This window comes from Lacerta agilis, chromosome 17 (assembly GCF_009819535.1).
Source record: "Lacerta agilis isolate rLacAgi1 chromosome 17, rLacAgi1.pri, whole genome shotgun sequence".
NCBI lineage: Eukaryota > Metazoa > Chordata > Lepidosauria > Squamata > Lacertidae > Lacerta > Lacerta agilis.
This window is the reverse complement of record NC_046328.1, coordinates 14,402,174-14,422,990: the sequence shown is the minus strand read 5'-3', so window position 1 is coordinate 14,422,990 and position 20,817 is coordinate 14,402,174. Positions and strand designations below refer to the sequence as shown.

Sequence of the window (20,817 nt, the reverse complement as noted above, 5' to 3'; positions counted from 1 at the left end):
GGGCTTCTGCCACCTGAAGCAGCGGCCTCATGCTACCTAATGGCTGGGCCGGCTCTGGATGGATGGAAAATAGTCCTCTGGGAGTGCTCATTAGTGGTTCCTCACCCAGCAAAAGGGAGGTTAGGACGGTGTGGGGGGGGCAGGTGCTGGGTTGTATCTTGAGTCAGAAACTGCTTGTGCACTTCCCATGGGGACACTTGGTTAGCTACTGTGAGAACAGGATACTGAGCTGGACAGAGAACCCCCATAACAGACTCTCCTTATGTTCAGTACTCTACCATTGTGTTAGATGAAGGGGTAGAGGGAATCTTTATGAGATTTGTAAATGACCCAAAACTGAGAGGGGTAACTAACCTCTAAGAAAATGGGAACACAATGCAAACCAACTTTGTTGGAATGGAAAAGCTGGGCCGAAACCAACAAAATGCACCAACAGAGATGAATGCAAACTTCTGCGCTGGGGTGGAGGGCTCAAATCTGCACAAGGATGAGGGATACCTGGCTTGAGAATCTTGGGGTTGCTATCAGTCAAAAGTTGTGTATGAGCTGGCAGTGTGATGCCACTGCAAAACAAAAAACAAAGGCTAATGAGGTTTTAGGCTTCATTAAAAGACCACATTTCCATGTCAGAGGAAGTAATAGTTGTGTGTCAGTTTGTGCAAATTAAAATGTAATGCCCCAATCTAGCCTCTGCAGATGCATCCACAGCTGGATGGGGGATGGGGGCCTTAATGGGGCTGATTCTCTCTCATTCCTAACTGGCCTTGGGCCAGGATATCTGAAGGGCCACCTCCTCTTGCATTCATTTATTCATCGTCTCCTTCCTTCAAAGCGTTTACATCTTTCTCATCAGCCGGAAGAGGGTAAGAGGCTGTTCCAGAACACTTAAGCAGAGGGAAGAGCCTTGTTCTGGCTGAAGCAGGGGAATTTCCCTTTTGTAGGTGCTGAGGCCTGAAAGCCATCCTAGGACTTGGTGCTGTGAAGCTGCTGCTTTCCAGCATGTCTGACAGGGAGGTGGAAATGTCTCAGTCCAGAGACAGCCCCATTGAGGGAGAAGCACACAGACATGTGTCCTCGGTAGCATAGGCTGAGCAACTGCTTGAAACGGCACTTAGTCCCATTGAAATGAATGGGAGCTGCATTAGGACACTTTGCAATGGGGCAGGAGAGTTTTTCAGTGTGACCAGCAGTGCAGTTTGGATATCCTGTCCCGGGCACCACATACAGTTGCAATCGGAATTATTCAACCCCCATTGCAAAACAGGTTTATTATCAAAATTTTCAGACTTTCAGCTGTTTGCAGTGAGCAAATCACACAAAAGCAATGGAAATAGCTCCACACAACAGATGCTTCAAGCAGTTTCCCCAAATTCAGCTGAAAATGCAACTCAGTGAGACTGGAGAAGCCAGTGTAAGTTGCATTTTCAGCTGAATTTCACCTGATTTGCAATGGGGGTTGAATAATTTCGATTGCAGCTGTAGTATGGAACTGACACAAACCATATTGCTGTTAGCATAAATACAAAATATGGATTAGTATATTGGACTATATGGAGATGGTGAAATTGACGGCAAAAAGAAGAGACCAAAAGGACGAAATTGTTTGCGGAAGTGTCAAGATCCCTTTCGGATTATGTGAGAAAATATTACAGTCAAATGAAATCACAGGCAGGTCTGGAAACATAGGCAAAGGAATGAGAATGATAAAGGAATGTAATGTGAAATATATGTTATAGAAATAAGTATTGTTTTTAAGGTAGTAGATAAAAGGATTTGAACAGAAACATCATGGAAGTAAGGAAGGGAACTTGGGAAGTCAAAAGGCTAAGGGAATATTGCATGGAAACTGAACTGAATTTGTTAAATTGTATGCAAATCAATAAGAACTTGTTACGAAAAGTAGTTAATCCGCAGGATCCCATCAGCCTACTTTCAGAAGGGCGGAAGGTGGAGGGGGAAGAGCTACTTGGGAGTTTTCCTCTCCCCTCCTCGCAGTTCGAATTCTCACTCAGCAAAATCTCTCCCTAGAGCCAGGATCATACATCCAGTGCAGAAGGGGAAATGTGTTTGCTCCAGTGACTTGGTGACAAATCCTTTGAAGAAACATAATTCCTTTATCGGAAACCTTCCCATTACGGAATTGATTTGCAAATCCACTCCTTGGGATGAGGAAGCGGGGGAGGTAGACCCAACAAACCTAGCCAGTGGCTGGTCCCCAACCTCCTCCTGGAAGCAGATGATCCAAGGTCACACCTCACACTCCTATGTGCAAACGCCAACGTTTAACAGGAACAAAAAGATTAAACTTGGGAGGCCTTAAGGCTCAGCCAAACTACAGTTCCTTACAACCTTGAGAGCCAATTCCCATACCACAATGTGACTTATCTTGCAGCCCTCCTCCCTTACAGATGCAGGAGAGAGGGAGAAAAAAATGCCCAGCTCAGAGCAATGATACACTGTTGTCTCCTGTAACCCAGACTAGGAACTCCAGAATTCCAGCCTCAAGGCTGATTCACATAGTTGCGTTGCTTGTTTTATTTCCTCTCACGAGAACTGTTGTCTTTGACAGCCGGCCGTGGTTGGAATAACTTCAGCAAACATGTCTTCTGTGAGGGTCTGCATTTGGCTAAGCTCCAGGCATGAGAGAAGCCCCAAGAAACAAAAATGAGAAGGGCATAGGATCTTGGGGGTTTCTCATTGTTCTAATGTGTTATTTTTTAAAGGTACCATTAGCTGCTTTTGGGCTAGGAGGGTAGGGTGGGCAAGTAACATGCAAATTTTGCATTTTCTGATTGAGCACTGCATATGAACATAATGAGAGCTTACTGGAGCAGGCCAATGGCCCTTCTAGTCCAGTGTCCTGTTCTCACAGTGGCCAACTACCTGGGGTGGGGTGGGGGGAACCTGCAAGCAGGATTCAAGCAGAAGAACACTCTCCTGCGGTTCCTAGCAAGATGTTCAGAGGCATACAGCCTCCAACCGTGAAGGTAGAGCATAGCCATTGTGGCTAGTAAGCCACTGACAGCCTGATTCTTCCCTCATGCATTTCTGTAACCCTCTTTTAGAGCCCTCCAAATTGGTGGCCATCACTGCCTTTTATGGGAGCGAGTGCCATAGTCTAACAATGTGCTGTGTGGGAAAAGTCCATTCTTTTATCCGTCCTGAATCTTCCAGCATTTGTGTAGAACTTTAGATCAGTTGGTAGAGCATGAAATTCTAAATCTCAGGGTTGTGGGCTTGAGCCCCATGTTGGGCAAAAAGATTCCTGCATTGTAGGGAATAGGACGAGATGACTCTCTTTGTCCCTTCCAATTTGATGATTCTATGAGTTCTAGTGTTACGAGAGAGGGAGAACAACATTTCTCTGTTCACTTTCTTCATGACATGCATCATTTTATAAACTTCTCCCATGTCACCTCTTACTCGCCTCGTCTCCAGACTAAGAAGTCCCAAACACTGTGACTTTTCCTCATAAGGGAGTTGTGCCATCTCCTTGATGATTCGGATTGCCTTTTCCAAAAAGAATTGTAAATTCTTTTGTAATGCAGTGTAAATAAAATGGCAAAACCTTTATGAGAGAGAGTAAGAGAACCAGCTGAGGCTTTCTCCTTCTTCTCTGGTAGACCTGTGTCTGGCGCCATTAACCGCTGCATCTCCTTCCATCTGGCTTCTGCCTCTTAGCTGTTTTCAGTGGCGGTCGCTATCCCATGTCTAATGGCCATATCTCCTAATGACACACTAAGAAAACTTCAGGTGTGTTCACACAGCTGAAGGCAGCACCAGGCAGTTTGGGGGTGACAGGTTAGGAGAGGAGCTGCCAGCCTCCTAGGTTGTCTTCTCTGTTGTACATCTGCACAGAAAGCAAAAAAGGCATTTCTGCAGAACCTCATTCCTTTCTGGATGTTTGGAGAGGACCAAAAGGTCACCCATACCCAGGCAGCACCATGAGAGATAGAGGCATTCTATTCTGGTGGGCTACTTTGGACTAGACCAAAGTCCCGCAAGTAGCTTCCTAGGGTCTTGGGTAGAAACCTTATCCCTTCCCTACTCCACAGCTCTGCGTAGATCATTATCTCTGACTTCTGAGTCAGGGATCCTCTGAAATAAGCTGCAGTCCCAAACAAAACGGACACTTGCTGGAAAGATTGTGAGAATTTTCTGAATGCACTTTGGTGCCTAGTTAGAGATGACCCAGGATAGTCTTGCAGCAGACATGACTGCAGGAAAATCAGAAAGGGCAGGAATATGGGACATTGCGGTCTGAGTGCAAAGCAGCTTTGAAGGATGAGTGAGGCTGCTTCTACACTGGCCACACTTCCGTTCTCTCGTTTTTCCAGGGCATCTGCACAACACTGAGCAAAATATTCCTTTCCTGTTTTCCTTCTGCAGCTTCATTCCACCTTTATGATGTGCTTATTTAGGCAGCTTATGTGGCAAGTAACTAGTACACTGAATGAATGATACTACTCATAATAACTATTTGCTTTTCTTTGCAGACTTGTCTTTTAGCGGGATGCCGCCCGGCTACGCCTATGACGTGGACAGGGCCGAAGAGCAGCGTCGTCACCATGACATGATGCCCTACATCGACGACTCGCCCTCCTCCTCTCCCCATCTCAGCTCCAAGAGCCGAGGCAGCCGTGACACCCTTTCCTCGGGGTCTCTGGAATCCACAAAATCAGTAAGCCTCCTTTTGACTCTTGGAGCGGACTGTAGGAGCAAACCCATTCAGGTTCTCTCATTTGCCCAATTTATGTACTAGTGGTTTTTCCTCCCTTATTTTTTTGTACAAACTATTGTTTTGGAAGTGTGTGTCTGCGCACAGAGCTGTGCAGGGCATTGAGCCCCCGCATCACCTGGCCAAAGTACTGGGCCCCAACTTCAGTTGCCCTCTCTGGCCAATGAGAGATCTCCGCAGAATTTTGGAGTTACTCCAATACATCATGTCCCTCTATACCTATCCTCCCTCTCCACTGCTGGGCACCGATTCGCTTTCACCAAAGCGAGGTTTAATGTTTTTCCTTCTAATGTCCTGAGACATAGATTTTCCAAGGGCCTAGTTTCCGCCTTTTGTGATTGTGATAAAAAGTCGACGGAATCTCTCTATCATATAATCTTTATTTGTCCCCTGCATAGTGAGGCTCGGGCAAAATTACTAAGACCAATAACTCAGAAACTTACAGGTGCACCAGCTGAGTCACACCTTGCCTTACTCCTGCAAGACAATGACTCCTATACAACCTTGCAGGTGGCAAGGTTTCTAAACTCTGTCATATCTCAAAAAAGGCGCTGTGGCCAACTACATGACCACTAATACTTTTGTTTTCTGCTCCCTGGTTGCAATTTTAAAACTTGTATTTGTGCTCCCTATGACTCCAAGGTCTATGGTTTGCTGTAACTTTATGTCATATATTCCATATTTTATGTTTTTATGGGCTTATAGCTGCAATAAATTTGAATTTGAATTTGATCTCCGCAGACGTTGTGTTCAGGTTCATTGTCATAGAGGTAAGGAAGGGATTGTGGCTTGCTTACGTTCCCAGATGAAAACTGCGGTTGTCAGGAAGGGTGAGTCCTTTGCCCCACCGATTTGCCACATGTGGACTATCACATCCAGGCAGGTCTGGCTGCCTTCTTTCTCCCTGCTCCCTGAGATCTGACCCGTGATTCTCAGCCCTTGGCCTCTTCTGGGTTGGCCTGCAAGTGTACATGTACATGCTCTGACCTCCCCAGAAGCCAACTCTGCCCTTTGCCTGCCAAGCTGCCAGTTAAGATCATCTTTCCAGCGGAGGGGTTAAACTAAGCTGAAATTAACTCCTTGGTAGCTCAGGGATCCTGCTGTGTGTACATCAGTCGTCAGTACATGAATCATCCAGCATGACAGAAGATTTCTCACTTTATATGTAACAGGGGTGGTGAACCTGGGCCGTGCAGGCGTTGCTGGGCTACAACTCCCAGCAGCCCCAGCCAGCCTGGCCAGTGATCGGGGCCAGATCTGAAGGGCCACAGGATCACCATTCCTAATGTATAAAATGACACTGTTGTCCCTGGGGTGTGCACTGCCTTGCCTTCCCTTTCAAGAGTTTGCTCTCTAAATAAATAAAGGGTCTGTATTTACCATAATATTGTGGGGAAGGAGCAAGGCAATACTGTACAAGGACGTGAACAGTCTCTCTCTCTCTCCGCTTTTTGCCCACTGCAGGGAGCTTTTGGCATCTTCTGCGTGTGCTTTTAATTCCCAGAGCCACCCGCTGTCACTCATCTTTTTTTGTGGTTCCTTTTACGATTCCTCAGCCGTAGCAGCTGGAGCAAGAAGCAAGGCCTTTTAATTTCCCCAGAGTCTGCTTCCGCAGGAGGGGGGCGAGGGGAGAATGCGGCGTGCCTGGTTGCTAGCATCAATGTCTGCTTAAAGCAGCTTTCCCCAACCTGGTGCCCTCCAGATATTTTGGGCTAGCGCCAGCATCCAATAGGCCTTGCTGGCTGGGGCTGATGGGAGATGTAGCCCAAAGTGTTTGGAGGGCATCAGCTTAGGGAAGGCTGCTCTTAAAGTCACATGCCTCTGCACTGAGGCAGTGGTTGTAGCTTCTGGTTGTGCCACCGGGGCTGATTTCTAGAATCAAAGTTGTGCCAGGAGCCGGCCCTTCCTCCTGGCCAGCGGCTATGTGAGAAGCTCTTTGCTCTTCCGTGGTGCTGGCCGAGGAGCTCTGACAGAATATCCTGGCTGGTAGACATCAGAAAGGTGGCCTTGCTTAGTCAGCAGCTTGTTGGTACATCCCATCTGGGGTAGGATCAAAGGGTGGCCAAACTGGTTTGAGAAATACTTTCTCTTCAGGCCTTGGGCAGTTTGGCACTGAGGAGCAGAGAGTGCCTGTGGCACTTCCCCCAAAAGCTTTAACTCTTTGCTGATAGGAGAGGAAAATACTGCATCCGTCTGGTGATGTTGTTTTGACCCCAACTTTTTTCTATTAAGAAGTCTTTTCCCTGAAGTGTGACCCAGTCAATTTATGGTATGATAACTGCAAAGCTGTAGGAATGGAGTTTTTGCTTTTTGTTTTTTCCTTCTGTCTTTGTAGTTTTATTTATTTATTTGCTCTCATTGTATACACCGCTTTGGTAGCTCCTGGCTAGGAAGTGGTGTATAAATCTGCATTATTATGCATCATCATCATCATCATCATCATCATCATCATCAATGGAGAGAAGTATGGGAGGCACTTGTGGCCCAGCCTGGCTACTCCTCAGGAATCCCAGTTTATTCAGAAAAGCTCAATTTCTCTATTAGATGTGATGTCTCATTCAAAATGCTGAAGGCAGCATAAAGTACCATAGGGCAGGAGTGGTCAACATGGTGCCCTCTAGATCATAGAATTGTAGAGTTGGAAGGGACCCAGAGGATCAATTAATGCAACCCTCTGCAATTCAGGAATATGCAGCCGTCCCATATTGGGGATCGAGCTTGCAACCTTGGCATTATCAACACCATGCTCTAACTAACCAATGAGCTATCTAGGCATTCGATGCTGTTGAACTACATAGGACTGTTGGCGAACCTCGCCACTGGGGCTGATAGGGACAGGAGTCCAATATCTGGAGGACACCACCACCATGATGCTGGCTATCCATACCATGACAATAAATATTCACGTAATGGCAAAGCAGCCAGACAAAGGCAGCTATGAAAGCACAGTCTCTTGTGCCCTCTGGGGCAGCTCTCTGGCCTGGTTTAGGCCTGGCTATGGTGAGACCCCCCCGGATTGTTCTGCAGCCTCTCTGATGCAGTGGGCTTGGCTGGTCCCTTGGACTCAGCTGTTGCTTGGGGATTGGGGTGCTCCTGCCATGCCTCTTCCCTTGCAAGTGGTCCTCCCAGCAAAGGCCAGAAGGAAAGGGAAATATCTTTTGGGGGGTGGGCAATGGGTAGGCTGGGATTGTGGTCCACGGCAAGCCTCCAGGCCAGCTCTGGCTACATCTCCTCCTTCCAGGCTCCTTTCTGCTCCAGATCAGGGTCTTGGCTCCTGAGGTGCATGGCCTGGGAGGGGGCAGGGAGTGCTCAGCCAGCCCTTCGTCAAACAATGCCCAAGGCCTACTCTGGCATCGTCCTTGGCGTTGTCCTTGGCATCCCCCACCTTGCCTTTTGCTTGACTCCCAAGATCACCTGCTTGAGGCTGGTGTTGGCTTTCTCCCTCGCTCTCCCTCCCTCCCTCCCTCCCTCCCTCCCTCCCTCTCCTCCTCCTCCTCCTCTTCCTCCTGCTTGTTCTCTGCTGTTTTAATGGCTTTGCCTGAATGTACAAGCCCTTCCTGAGCAGAGGTTGGCATGAACACCATTGGGTGGTTATAAATAAATGTTGGCTTCTCTCCCTGCTCCTCCACCTCTCTCCACATGAAGCACAGCCGGCTGGTTCTGCAGAAAACATTCCCTGTTCAGCACCACTCAAGCAGTGAAACCTTCTCCAGCAGCTTATTAAACAGAAGCCCCGGAAGATAATGTACGTTATAAGGATCCTAATTAATATCTCTCTGTCTCTCTCCGCTCTTCATCCCCCGTTGGCCTCTCTGTGTCTCCCCCACCCCTCCTTCCTTTTTTTTACTGGAAGTCTCTGCTCTGAAAATGTTCATTGTGCTGCTTCCCACAAAGTCATGGGAAGATACTTGTTCTTTACAGCTCCCTCTTCAATTCATCCACTGGAAAACAACATTTCCCTTGCTGGAGGCAGGTGCCAGTGGGGCCTGCTTTGCAGCCTTGCTCATTCATTGTGTTTCCAGACCTTAATTCCTTACTCTCGTATTGTTATTAATTGAAGCGAAACAGGGGAAGGGCCTCCAGTCATTTCAAAACAGGTTCCAGGATGGAGCTGACCCTCTCTGATCCTTGCGTTTCACAGAATCCAAGGCCCGCCACAACTGAACACACTCTGCAGCAGCATCCTGGTTCCTTCCCTGTGGCATAGTGGGGCAGGAACTGGGGGCGGGGTGGGGTGGGGGGAAGCACAATGCCTGGACTTTCCAGATCAGGAGCAATTACATCATCTTCTGGGTAACTAATGGACCCTCCTTGTTCTTTCAAAGTGGAGGAAGTGATGATGAGACTTTCAGAGAACAAGGACAATAATCAGCTAGAGGCTTGATGTTTCTCTCCCTTGTGCCAGCAGCCTAAATGATAACAGTCGTGGTGCTCATTTACAGCTTGCAGGCCTCCCGCAGGCATAAAGTTGGCCACTGTGAGAATAGGATGCCGGACTAGATGAGCCATTGGCCTGATCCACCAGGCTTGTCTTACGTCCTTATGTTCTAGTTCCTTGCATTTTTGGAAGCCGCATTTCAGCTGGCTGAAGAACGCTTGTTAAAATCTCTTGTGTTTTGCCAGCTGAACCTAGAGCGTAGGGGAGGCCAACAGAGATCACTCCCCAGAAACTATGCAGAGAATTGTAGTCATGGCTGATGCATAGCTAGGCCTCCCCAGTCAAATTCCAGCTTGTTAACTATAATCGCCGCACTTTGCCAGTTCATTCATCAATGACTTTCGGTTGATCCAGTTAAACTCTTGCATGCATGCATCTATTACTCTATGAATCTTCTTTCAGGGGTGCTTGGGAGGGGGCTGTCACGAGGGGCTCCTGCACTTGAAACTTCACTACCACACTGCTGGCTTCCTTGCAAAAGTATTTTGGTAGACAAGCAGAAAAATTTGGGCCACCAGCATTTACAAACCCTTGACACACAGGCTTCTTTAACCACTCAAGATGATTTACAAATTTAATAACTTTGTCGGTGGAACAGCACCCACCTATTTCTGAAATGTCTTCCCTGCTGTGTTTCCAACCACAATTCAAAGTGTGAGATGCTTATGAGAACCCCCAGTTGGTCAACAGTGCTGGGAGATGCAGTTCAGCTGGTATTTTTAAAACTGCTGTCTTGCTTTGTAATTTGTTGTTATTATCTTGTGAGATCTGTTGTATAGACAGCTGTAATATTTATACTGAAGGGCAGCACTGCATATTTTTTTAAAAATGAAAAATAAGCAAGCACACGGGTTTGACGTTTTAGGCTGAACGACTCCTGCCTCTGCTAAAGGAGTGTGTCTGCAGGGATTGGTACGAAGGGGCTCACCATGGAGCAGGGGTCAACAACCTTTTTCAGCCGTGGGCCGGTCCACTGTCCCTCAGACCATGTGATGGGCTGAACTATATTTTTTGGGGGGAGGGGGGGAAATGAATGAATTCCTATGCCCCACAAATAACCCAGAGATGCGTTTTAAATCAAAGCACACATTCTACTCATGTAAAAACACCAGGCAGGCCCCACAAATAACCCAGAGATGCCTTTTAAATAAAGGGACACATTCTATTCATGTAAAAACATGGTGATTCCCAGACAGTCCATGGGCCGGATTGAGAAGGCAATTGGGCCGCATCCTGCCCACGGGCCTTAGGTTGCCTACCCCTGCCATGGAGATTAGTAATCATAAGAGGGAAGGTGGGGGCAAAGGAAAGAGCAGCAAGAAAGGGGGTGGGGCTGCACAAAAGAGCATGTGAGTAACTGGCCAGCACTGCAGTGCAGTTTGGAGCTTAGCAGCTTCCGTAAAACTGCCGATGGATTTGCATCTGTGACTTCACTCCAAGCACGTGAAAGAACCAAGCAACTTCCTGTATGTAACGTATGGACTACACTGTTGATGTTGAGCTGATGACCACCTTTGTGCAAAACTGAGAACAAATCGATCTTTGAACCCGAGAACAAATTGCTCCTTGAACCCCAAGGGTTGAGTGTGCTGGTACAAAGGGCATCCAGGCCTCCGAGATGTTTGGGGCGTGCTTTAGAGATCCTAGGATGTGCCTGTCAGCTGGAGGACTTGCGTGCTCTTTGCACAGCAGCAGTGCCCGGTGGGGATATGGCGCTGTTCCTTGCAAATGGGCAACAAGCACCAAACAGCTGGCTAAGCCTTTTATGCTGCTGATGTATATCTCGTACTTCCTCCCCACCCCCAATTTCTGCTTTTACACAACATCTGAGAGATGGTGGGTCTGTCTGTACTCCAGGTATGCAGCGCCAGAGTCTGCTAACTCAAAATCAAGGTGTGAAATTAAGCCTGCTTCCTTTCACCACCTCCCCTTCACACTTATTTATCTTCTGTTTGGGGGTATGCTAGGTGCTCCTTGCCTAGCAAACGGACCTTTTTTTTGCCTGCGTGCCACCGTTTTAGTGCAGGCAAGTTTCCCCGCAGCACCCCTGTCAGAATGAGATTTATGAGTCTTTTGAGGCATCACAGCTAGGGTTGGATGGATCTGCCTATTTTCATTCCGAGTTAGTTTCGCTTAGGCTCATTCATAAGTCCCTGCTATTTTCTGCATTTAAAAGGAAGTATGAAAATTTGTAGCTAAATGCATATTTTGTCACAATGTATTTTCACCTCTGTGTGTGCATTTCTAAACACTGCATGCATTTTAATATGTCATTTGAACCAGGAAGTGTGAAATGCAAACGGATAAGTATCTGTTCTGGTATGTGCCTTGGTATCGGAGGTGGGAATTGAGTCATTTCACTTAAAATGCAGACTTAACAAAATTCTCCTTTAATCCCCAATTCCACATCCAGCTTAGGGAGCTGCCTTCTGCACTGCCTTACCATTGTTTTTCTTGCATCTTTCCTTTCTCTAGAGTGAGCCAGACTTGGAGAAGGGCTTGGAGATGAGGAAATGGGTCCTGTCTGGGATCCTGGCTAGTGAGGAAACCTACTTAGGCCACCTTGAAGCTCTGTTGCTGGTAAGAACACCCAGGAACATGTGGATGGGGAGGCGTGGGTTTTATTTCCAGAACTGGCTGAAGACACTGTGAACTTGTGGTGGAATAGCCAAAAGGGATTTCCCTCGTCCTAACTGACTGGGAAGCTCTCCAGTTCAGGGCCCCCCCCCCACTTCATTAAAAGTAACAGAAGCCGTGGAAGAGCATTGTCAGGCTTTTGTAAACTGTTCCTATTCATTTAAATGGGACTTCAGCAGGAGAATTCCCCAGTAGACTGTGCTTGGTGCTTGTGAGCAGAGGGTTCCTGAGGTGGCCACCGTGTCTTACGCTTCATGGGAGAACAGAATAGGATTGGACTTTTTCACAAAGATCCGGAACAGCCTTCCTCAACTTGGAGATGTTTTGGATTTTAACACCCCTCACCTCCAACCAGCATGGCTGTGTTGTAATCCAAAATATTTGGAGGAGACCAGGCTGAGCAAGGCTGATTTGGAGCATGTCCAAATGGGGATATTCTGGCGCGATCAGACAGGAAGCCCAGCCGTTCTGGCTGGTGGATGCCTTTGTTTTTTCACCTGCATGAAGGGTGGTCTCTTGTTTTCCAGCCCATGAAGCCTCTGAAAGCTGCTGCCACCACCTCACAGCCTGTGCTGACCAGTCAGCAGATCGAAACCATCTTCTTCAAAGTGCCTGAGCTCTACGAGATCCACAAGGACTTCTATGACGGGCTCTTCCCACGGGTGCAGCAGTGGAGCCACCAACAGAGGGTGGGGGACCTCTTCCAGAAGCTGGTGAGCCAAAGCCTGGGCTTCTCTCATAGCTGCTATGCTGACGCTCTCGTGACCTGTGGAGCCCCATCTCTCTCCCAGGTGTTGCCTCTCTGCTTTCCCCTTCAGCTGTGTTGTGGTTTGCACACATTGGGGGAAAGGTGGTGTCTAAGGTGGCAAATAGGAGCAACCATGAGTGAGAAGCAGCTGTGTGGGATGGAAGGCCTGCAGGCTGGCAAGTTAGGGGTTGCACAGCCCTCTGACTGGACTTGGTTTTGCTTTTTCAGGACTCCAGCAACTCCTGGCAGATGCCTTGGTGACCTTCATCATGGTCTGGAGCATGTTTGTGTGCATGTGTTTGCACACCTTGAGCTTTCTGGTTCATTTTTCAACCTAAGAATTAAGGCCAGAGATAAAAGCAGCTATCCTTAGCCTGGTGTCCTTCAAGTAAACTGAACTCCAAAGGGGGAGGACTGCAGCTCAGTGACAAGAGCATCTGCTTAGCACATAGAAGGTCCCAGGTTCAATGTTGAATAGCATCACCTGATGAAGCTGGGGAAAGACTCACTGCCTGATAACCTAAGAGAGCCCATGCCAGTCAGTGTGGACCACACCATGCCAGATGGATCAGTGGTCTCATTTCTGTATGGCAACTTCCTGTTCTTATCAGCCCCAGCCAACACAGTTGTATGGTGCTGAGGCTCATGGGAATTAGGAGCCCATGTACTTCTCACTATCAGTTTCCTGTGGAATATGATGTTGGGTCCCTTCTTGAGTTTTATAATAGCCCCTGAGAAACCCACAGGAATGCATTTTTCTTGCTGTATCCGCATGGGACAGAGTTGAAATTGTTCCACCATTGGCCTGTTGTAGCTCTGCCATTTTGTTGACTGGAGTTGGGAGCAAATGCTGAGCGTTCAGATACTACCAGCATTGTGTCCGCCTTGCCGTCCCCACCTCCTTGTGCCTTGGGCGTAGTGAGCTGCCCTGCACCATCTCTCAGCAGCTGGACTTTCTTTTCCTTTCCCATATTGCCTGCATATGATTTGGGCTGTGGTCAATTCCCGAAGGGAGAGGCACACAGCAGGGACCCTCCCCACTTCCCTCCCTCCCTCCCCAGGACCAGCTCTTTGTTTTTGATCCTGTTGGACCCAAAGCCTTTGCAGTCCTGCCTTGGGGAGTTGCCAAGCCCACTTTGAAGCGAGAGGAGAGGGAGAAACGAGGTTCAGATGTTTGCAAAGGGAAGCAAGGGCACTGTCTGCCTCTCCTTTCCCTGGGAGCTGCCAGGTTCTTCCCCCACCCCTCCCCCCTGCTTCCCTCCCCCTCCCCCAGCTCTCTTTCTCTCTCCATCTGCACTCCTCCTTCCGGCTTTGATCTAGCCTTGCTGTTCTGCCTCCTCAGCCGCAGACTGTGGGGTAGACATATTTCCCCCTTGGATATCCTGAGCATTCCTTGTACCCTGACCTTGTCCAAATACCTCTTGGGGCAGCACTGTAGAAGAGCTCTTTCCCCAGCCAGTAAGCCCCAGGGCTGCCTGCTTTGTTGCTGTCACACCTCCTCTCCGGCTGTGGAAGAGAGCACTTGGGCCCCCTCTTCCAGTTTGTTCTCTTTTAAAGAAAGGAAATGTCGCATTTTTGAGGTGCCTCTGGTTCTTCAGACCAGAGGAGAAATTCTGCGGTGCATAGAAATGGTGAGCGCAACTCAGCAGGGTCACCCAAGTACTACCATGTGTCGGCACACCAGTTGTCTGCATGGGGAATGGGAGACTGGGCCTGGCTTGCATTGCCAGCCACTCCAAGAAACAGGGACCAGGCAGGAGGAGCAAGGCTTTGTCGGCCAAAACTAGTGTGCAAAACAGAAGAGCCCTGCAGCTAGATAAGGCCAAAGACACATCAACGTTCTGTTCTCACAGAGGCCAACCAGATGCCTTGCAAGAAGGAGCTGAGTGAAGCAGCAACACTTGTGCTGCTCAGCAGCTGGTTTTCAGAGGTGTACTGCCCCTGACACTGGAGGGTCGTCTACAGCCATCATGATAAGTAGCAATTGTTAGTCTAATCCTTCGTGAATACATCTAATCTCCTTTTAGAGCTGTCTACATTCATGAACGGGACGCAGGTGGCGCTGTGGGTTAAACCACAGAGCCCAGGGCTTGCCGATCAGAAAGTTAGAGGTTCGAATCCCCGCGACGGGGTGAGCTCCCGTTGCTCGGTCCCTGCTCCTGCCCACCTAGCAGTTCGAAAGCATGTCAAAGTGCAAGTAGATAAATAGGTACCGCTCCAGCAGGAAGGTAAATGGCGTTTCCGTGCGCTGCTCTGGTTCACCAAAAGCGGCTTACTCATGCTGGCCACATGACCCGGAAGCTGTACGCCGGCTCCCTCGGCCAGTAACGTGAGATGAGCACCGCAACCCCAGAGTCTGACACGACTGGACCTAATGGTCAGGGGTCTTTACCTTTACTTTACATTCATGAACATTACGACCCATAGGGCAGTGGAAGAGAAGATGAGCCATCATTGTCTTCTCTCTCTGTGTGTGTCTTTAACATGAATTACAATCCCCAAATACAATCAGGGAGCTGAACACCAAAAACCAAAGTGAACGTTCATTTTCTCCCTGGCCCAGAACAGAAGCCGAGGACTTGAATTTGTGGAGTGAGAGCTGCTCCAGGCTGGGTTTATTTTTCACGACATGCCATTGACACAATAACAGTGCATTTGTGGAGGATGTATACTGGGCTGTCCCCACATCATTCTGTTTTAGTGTTTCTGCAATGTTCCCCCTGTGTTATTGAACTATTATCGTCCGGAGGGGCATACGATAGCGCAATAAAAATGGAATGAAAAATAAACTAGGACATTTGTGGCATAAAAAGCTGCAGGATTTTGGATTGAAGTTGCTGAACATGCACTGTTTGGAAATGAAGCAATATGTCTGCCTAGAACCATTGCAGAGGCTCAAGCAGTATTGAAAGCGGAATTGCACATAACTACCCCAGTACCTTCATGAGCACAAACCATCAGTGCTTGCTAGCTCAGTTGTTAAGAGCACGAGACACTCAATCTCAGGGTAGCTGGTTTGAGCCCCACATTGGGCAAAAAGATGCCTGTATCCCAAGTGGTTGGATTAGATGATCCTTGTGGTCCCTTCCGATTCTATGAATGCCCAACGAAAAGGATGCTTGGAGGTACCCTGGATGAAAAGCTGGAAGATGAGCTCCCTCTCCCTCAATGGAGCACAAAGGACATTAGTCACTTTGCTTTCCTGTGCCTTCTCCGTGGATGCTTGCTCCTTGCACTGTGAATTCTCCACACTGAGCAATGTGCAGCCGGGCAGCAAGCGCAGAGTTTACATTTACTTGAGAGTTCAGACATGCTTGGGACTTGCCCAGCCTTTTCCTGAGCAGGCATGAACTATGGCTGCTATTTACAAGTCAGCAAACAAGATCAGTGCTTAAGTCCCAGTGATTAAGAGGGGCTTATTCCAAGGCTTCTGGGTCTGCTGCTATTGCAGCACCACCAAATGATGGAGAAATTCTTCTCAGTCGCTCTCTTCCCTCCCTCTCCCCCCCCCTCTCTCTCTCTCACACACACCCCACCACCATCTCTTTCTGCCATCTTTGTTTTGTCCTCCTCCTGCCTCAATTGTCAACCATAAAGTTCTCCCTGGGTGAGTTGGGAGCCTGAGCTTCCTTGCAGAGCTGTTGAGATGGAGCAACCATGTACAACATCCACAGCTCCCTGGGCAGGATAAAAAGTAGAATATATTTTTTTGAGCTGAAAATTAATTTGACTTGTCACATCCATTTCTCCACTGAGCTTGGTATGAGAAGGAAATGAAAACAAGCCATTAAAACAAAAAGCAGCTCCCGTCCAAGGCACTTTCTCTCACCAGCTGGGCTTCTCCAAATGCAAGAGAAACGGCAACTTAAACTGATGCAGGCTCTGTGTTCAGTGCTTTGCTCTTGCATTCATCCCTCTTGCACTTTTCTCTATGCTAAAAAAGGGGCCTCTGCATGCGGCTGGTTTTGGGGCAGTGTGAACATCTGCAGTAACTGTGCAGTGAGAGGCAGGGATATCTCTGCTATAGGTGTGTGTCTTGTTTGTAGTGCCCTACAGCTGAATCATCTCTGACTGGCAAAGGGGCTGACACAGCCCTACAGTGTTTAACCCACTGGCCAGAATGCAGTGGAGAAAGTGGCCACAGCAGGGGTGGGTCACTGGGTTAATCCAGATGTGGGTTGGCAACTGACCTCCCGCATCCCCTCCCAGTCCTCTCTGGTAGCTGATGTGGGAGGTGCCTCTGCGCTTTGTGACAGCTCACCATCTTCTGTTCCTTTGGAATCCAGTGCAGCCAGTGGCCGTCTTCTCCCGCAGCCCCCCTTCCCCCCACCCCACCGGTGTTTGTTTCATTTTGCATTTGCTTTCTGCAGGCCAGCCAGCTGGGAGTGTACCGGGCCTTCGTGGATAACTATGAGGTTGCCATGGAGACGGCAGAGAAGTGTTGTCAGGCCAACGCTCAGTTCGCAGAAATCTCCGAGGTAACGTTATGATGTTCAGACACGTGCAGCGACTCGTTCTGACTAATGCGCTCAGATGGAGCCCTTGGGATGTCCCTGCAGCACTTGCCCTTCAAAGGTGGTGCGCTCTCTTCCTCTCTCTCTCTCTCTCTCGGCTCCTGTTCATTTCAGTGGGCGGCTTGCACAGGAGAAGCTTCCAGTCTTGTCAGTTCTGCCCGTCTCACATGCTGTGGCCCTTAATGCAACCCAAGACCTCTCAAGGTTCTTGTCTTGAGGCCACCCCAATTGACCTTTGCAGTGATACGAAATCTAATTACCGTATTTTTCGCTCCATAGGGCGCACCGGACCATAGGGCACATCTCGTTTTCAGAGGAGGAAACAAGAAAAAAATTTTTTTTCCTGGTTTTCCTCCTCTAAAAGCCCTGTTTTTTTTTAGGATTAGCTAAACGTTTTGCAGCTTTTTTTGCAAAGGGAAAAGCCCTGGTTTTTTTGTTGAGGATCAGCTAAAAGTTTTGAAGCTTTTTTTTGCAAAGGGAAAAGCCCTGGTTTTTTTGAGGATCAGCTAAAAGTTTTGCAGCTTTTTTTGCAAAGGGAGAAAAGCAAAGCTCCTTTTGCAAAGGGGAAAAAGCAAAGAGGAAAAGTCCCATTTTTTATGGAGTTTAACTCACATTTCTGCAGCTTCTGAAGGAAAGGGAGCCATTTTTACAGTTTCCAGACAGATAATCTAATCAGCCAGTCACATGTCGCTGGGGAAACAAACAACCTCCCTCTGCAGCACATTCAACAATGGAGGGCAGGGCTGAAAGGGAGCCAGGACTCTTATCTCTCTCCTGATCTCTTGCTGATCAGCTGCTCAGCGGGGTCCTTTCAACACCCCTTTTTCTCTTTGTAAAATAAAAAGCACTATCTGCTTTTGGCCCCTGGGCAATTCAGCTCCAGGGACCACCATTCGCTCCATAAGACGCACAGATATTTCCCCTTACTTTTTAGGAGGAAAAAAGTGCGTCTTATGGAGCGAAAAATACGGTAGGTGACACCACCACCCCCTTTGCACACTCTGCTGGAGTGGCTTTGAGCTGCTCTGGCACCACCTCCGTACCATGCAAGGGGCAGGATGGGAGGGTCCTGCAATGAAATTATCATTAGCAAAAGAGAGGTGAACAAGCCCACTTGAGTGGCAGGCATCACTCTCCGTCTGGGAAATGGCAGGCCTTCGTTAGCCTCAAGTGGAGTGAGGTGGAGCAGCACTAGAAAGGTTGAGGGTTTCTCAAGTGGAATTGCAATGCTGATGGGTGTCCTTTGGGCGAAGAAGCCGTCTTGAGTAGGGTACCTTGTGCAAGTTGGGTCACTCCTGCCTGGCAGTCGCACCTAGCCTGGTACCGCTGAAAGGAAACCACAGCTTAAGTGGATGATACCCCTGTTTTCAGGATCATGTCCAAACTGTGCCAGGACACCCCAAAGCAGGTACTGCAAATCAAGTGTGACAGAAGGGCAGAAGAGGGGCGGGGCTTGCCATGTCTTCAGGGGAACCATAGACACAGCTGCCGAAGGTAGCAAAAAGCACCATGCAAGGATGGAGTTGACCACTGGACTAGAGTTGCCTTTGCATGGCAAATGCTTGGGTGCCTACTTCATGTCAACAGAGGGCTTGATTAAGTGGACAGATGGCAGTTCCCTGCTGCACTCTGAAGAAAACCTAACACAGTGGATGTTTTCTTTCTCCCCTTTCATAGAATCTCAGGGCTAGAAGCACCAAGGATTCAAAAGAGCAGACGACGAAAAACTCCTTAGAAAGTGAGTAGTGGACCCACAGATTAGGTTGGCAGAATACTTTCCTTTCTCTTGAGCTGGGCTTCCATCCCTGCAGTTGTGTGGGTTATGTTGGTCCACCAAGCAGTGCAGCTCATGTGGGGCCTGTCGTCTTCCTTTCTCCACAGCTCTCCTTTACAAGCCAGTGGACCGAGTCACACGCAGCACCCTTGTGCTCCATGTAAGTTGCTTTGAACGTCGATGCTGCCATTGCTATTGCAGTGAGCAAGCTGGGAATGAGCAGACGGGGAAGCCTTGAGGTTTATATACAAAAGGACTCATAATAGTTGCAAAAATATGTAGCCAAACAGCCATACCACAGGCAAAGATGGCATTGTGCTTCCCCACCCCCCTTTTCCAATGTGTTGACATTGTGCTTTTTTTAAAAAAAGATAAAGGTAAATCGTCCTTTTCAAATCCTCTTTGGGGGTGTCTGTTTTCAGAGTGGTCTTTGTGTAGGGCTACTGCCTTTGCTCAGACCCTCCATGTAGTGCAGGAGGACCATGATCCAGTCTCCCAGCATTTCCACGGGCAGCCAAGGAGGAAGTGGTTTTTCTTTAACCCTCGTCTCCATTTCACAACACTGTTGCTGCTTCCGCAAAATGACATTCGATTGAAAGAAACGTGAGATTTGATGCTGGGTCTCCTCTACCATGGTGCGGTTTGTTCCCAAGACGGACTTCAGGAGAAGATGACGCTTTGCTCGCCATTAAATATTGGGAAGCTTGATAAAGATAAATTCCCTTGGGAAAGAGTTGCTTGAAGTACCCTGGAAAATTGCCCTAGCTGTGCCCCAGCTTCAAAACTGGGGTGGGGAACTTTCAGGTGCTCCTTCATATCTGGGTTTAGCATGTTCTCAGCTCAGGTTTCCAGCTGTGCTCTTGCTGACAGGTTAGAGCCCCTCCCCCCCAAACCCCTTTGTTTGCCATTAAGAATACAAAGGGGGGTATGGGTGTGAATTTAGGGTAGAAATTGGCTGCCCTAAGGGCTTGGCTTGGTTTCTAGATTCAAACAAATGTTCAGAGCAAATGTAACACAGTACACTACTGGATTATAATACTCAAGCAGCTTAAAATTACCCCGTGCCTACATAAACCTGGAAGCCAGACAAAACTGGGAGGTCTTTGTCGCTTTTCTGAAAAGTCCCTGGATTTTGTCAGGTTCTGCTGGGAAAGAAGGCACTCAGCCCCCATGAAAGCTTTTCCTCATCTGCCACAGGCCTCTTGCTCCTCACAGCCCTCTGTGACCTTCCTACCCACCTGCTGCCTCAATCTCTCCAGTGCCCCAATACACTCCCATGAGTTGTGTTCCTTCAGTTCCAACATTCCCAGCCTCCTTTCAAAGGTCTCTTGCTCCCCCAGATGACCCTAACCTTTGCTGCCGCTTAGTCCTGAAACAGCCTTCCCAAGTGCCTCCCCTTTTTCTTCCTTCCTTCTGATAAATGTTGAGTTGTTGCCTCCTTGGAACGGGGCCCTGTCTGTCTTCTTTATTGCTTATGCTGCTTGCTAAAGATCCATCTGCAGTAACAGGACTGTAACTAGTGGTGGTGGTGATGAAAGATAAAGTGGTGGCTGGAAGATAAAACTGCTCCCGTTAAGGTGAGCCTCTATGTCTCTCCTGCTGGGGCCTAGGAAGGCCTGTTGGTATGAAGCTCCTTGTATTTCCAGCTGCCATTCTCTGAACTTTTTCTCCTCCTCACCTTCCTTCCTCTTGGCGGTGCAGGACCTACTGAAGCACACTCCATCAAGCCACCCTGACTACCCTCTTCTTCAGGATGCCCTCCGCATCTCCCAGAACTTCCTGTCTAGTATCAATGAGGAGATCACACCCAGGAGACAATCCATGACAGTCCAAAAGGGGGAGGTGAGTGCTCCAGTCCTGCTGACACCTTTTGGGATGCGGTGGGGGGGGGGTGGCACCCATGCACATCCACACACAACTGTTTTCTTTCTTTATGTCCGCTGTACTGGCCGCAAGAGAATATGTGCC

The 20,817-nt window shown here is 48.5% G+C and overlaps 1 protein-coding gene across 1 annotated transcript in view; it reads left to right on the top strand.

Annotated features, from left to right (window-relative positions):
- Positions 1-20,817, top strand: part of BCR (BCR activator of RhoGEF and GTPase) — an 82,060-nt gene that overhangs the window by 29,417 nt on the left and 31,826 nt on the right. Inside the window, exons 2-8 of the mRNA XM_033136143.1 lie at positions 4,497-4,681; positions 11,652-11,756; positions 12,341-12,526; positions 16,932-17,039; positions 18,753-18,813; positions 18,957-19,009; positions 20,551-20,691. Of these exons, the coding sequence (XP_032992034.1) occupies positions 4,497-4,681; positions 11,652-11,756; positions 12,341-12,526; positions 16,932-17,039; positions 18,753-18,813; positions 18,957-19,009; positions 20,551-20,691 (839 nt within the window). The remainder of the gene's footprint in view (positions 1-4,496; positions 4,682-11,651; positions 11,757-12,340; positions 12,527-16,931; positions 17,040-18,752; positions 18,814-18,956; positions 19,010-20,550; positions 20,692-20,817) is intronic.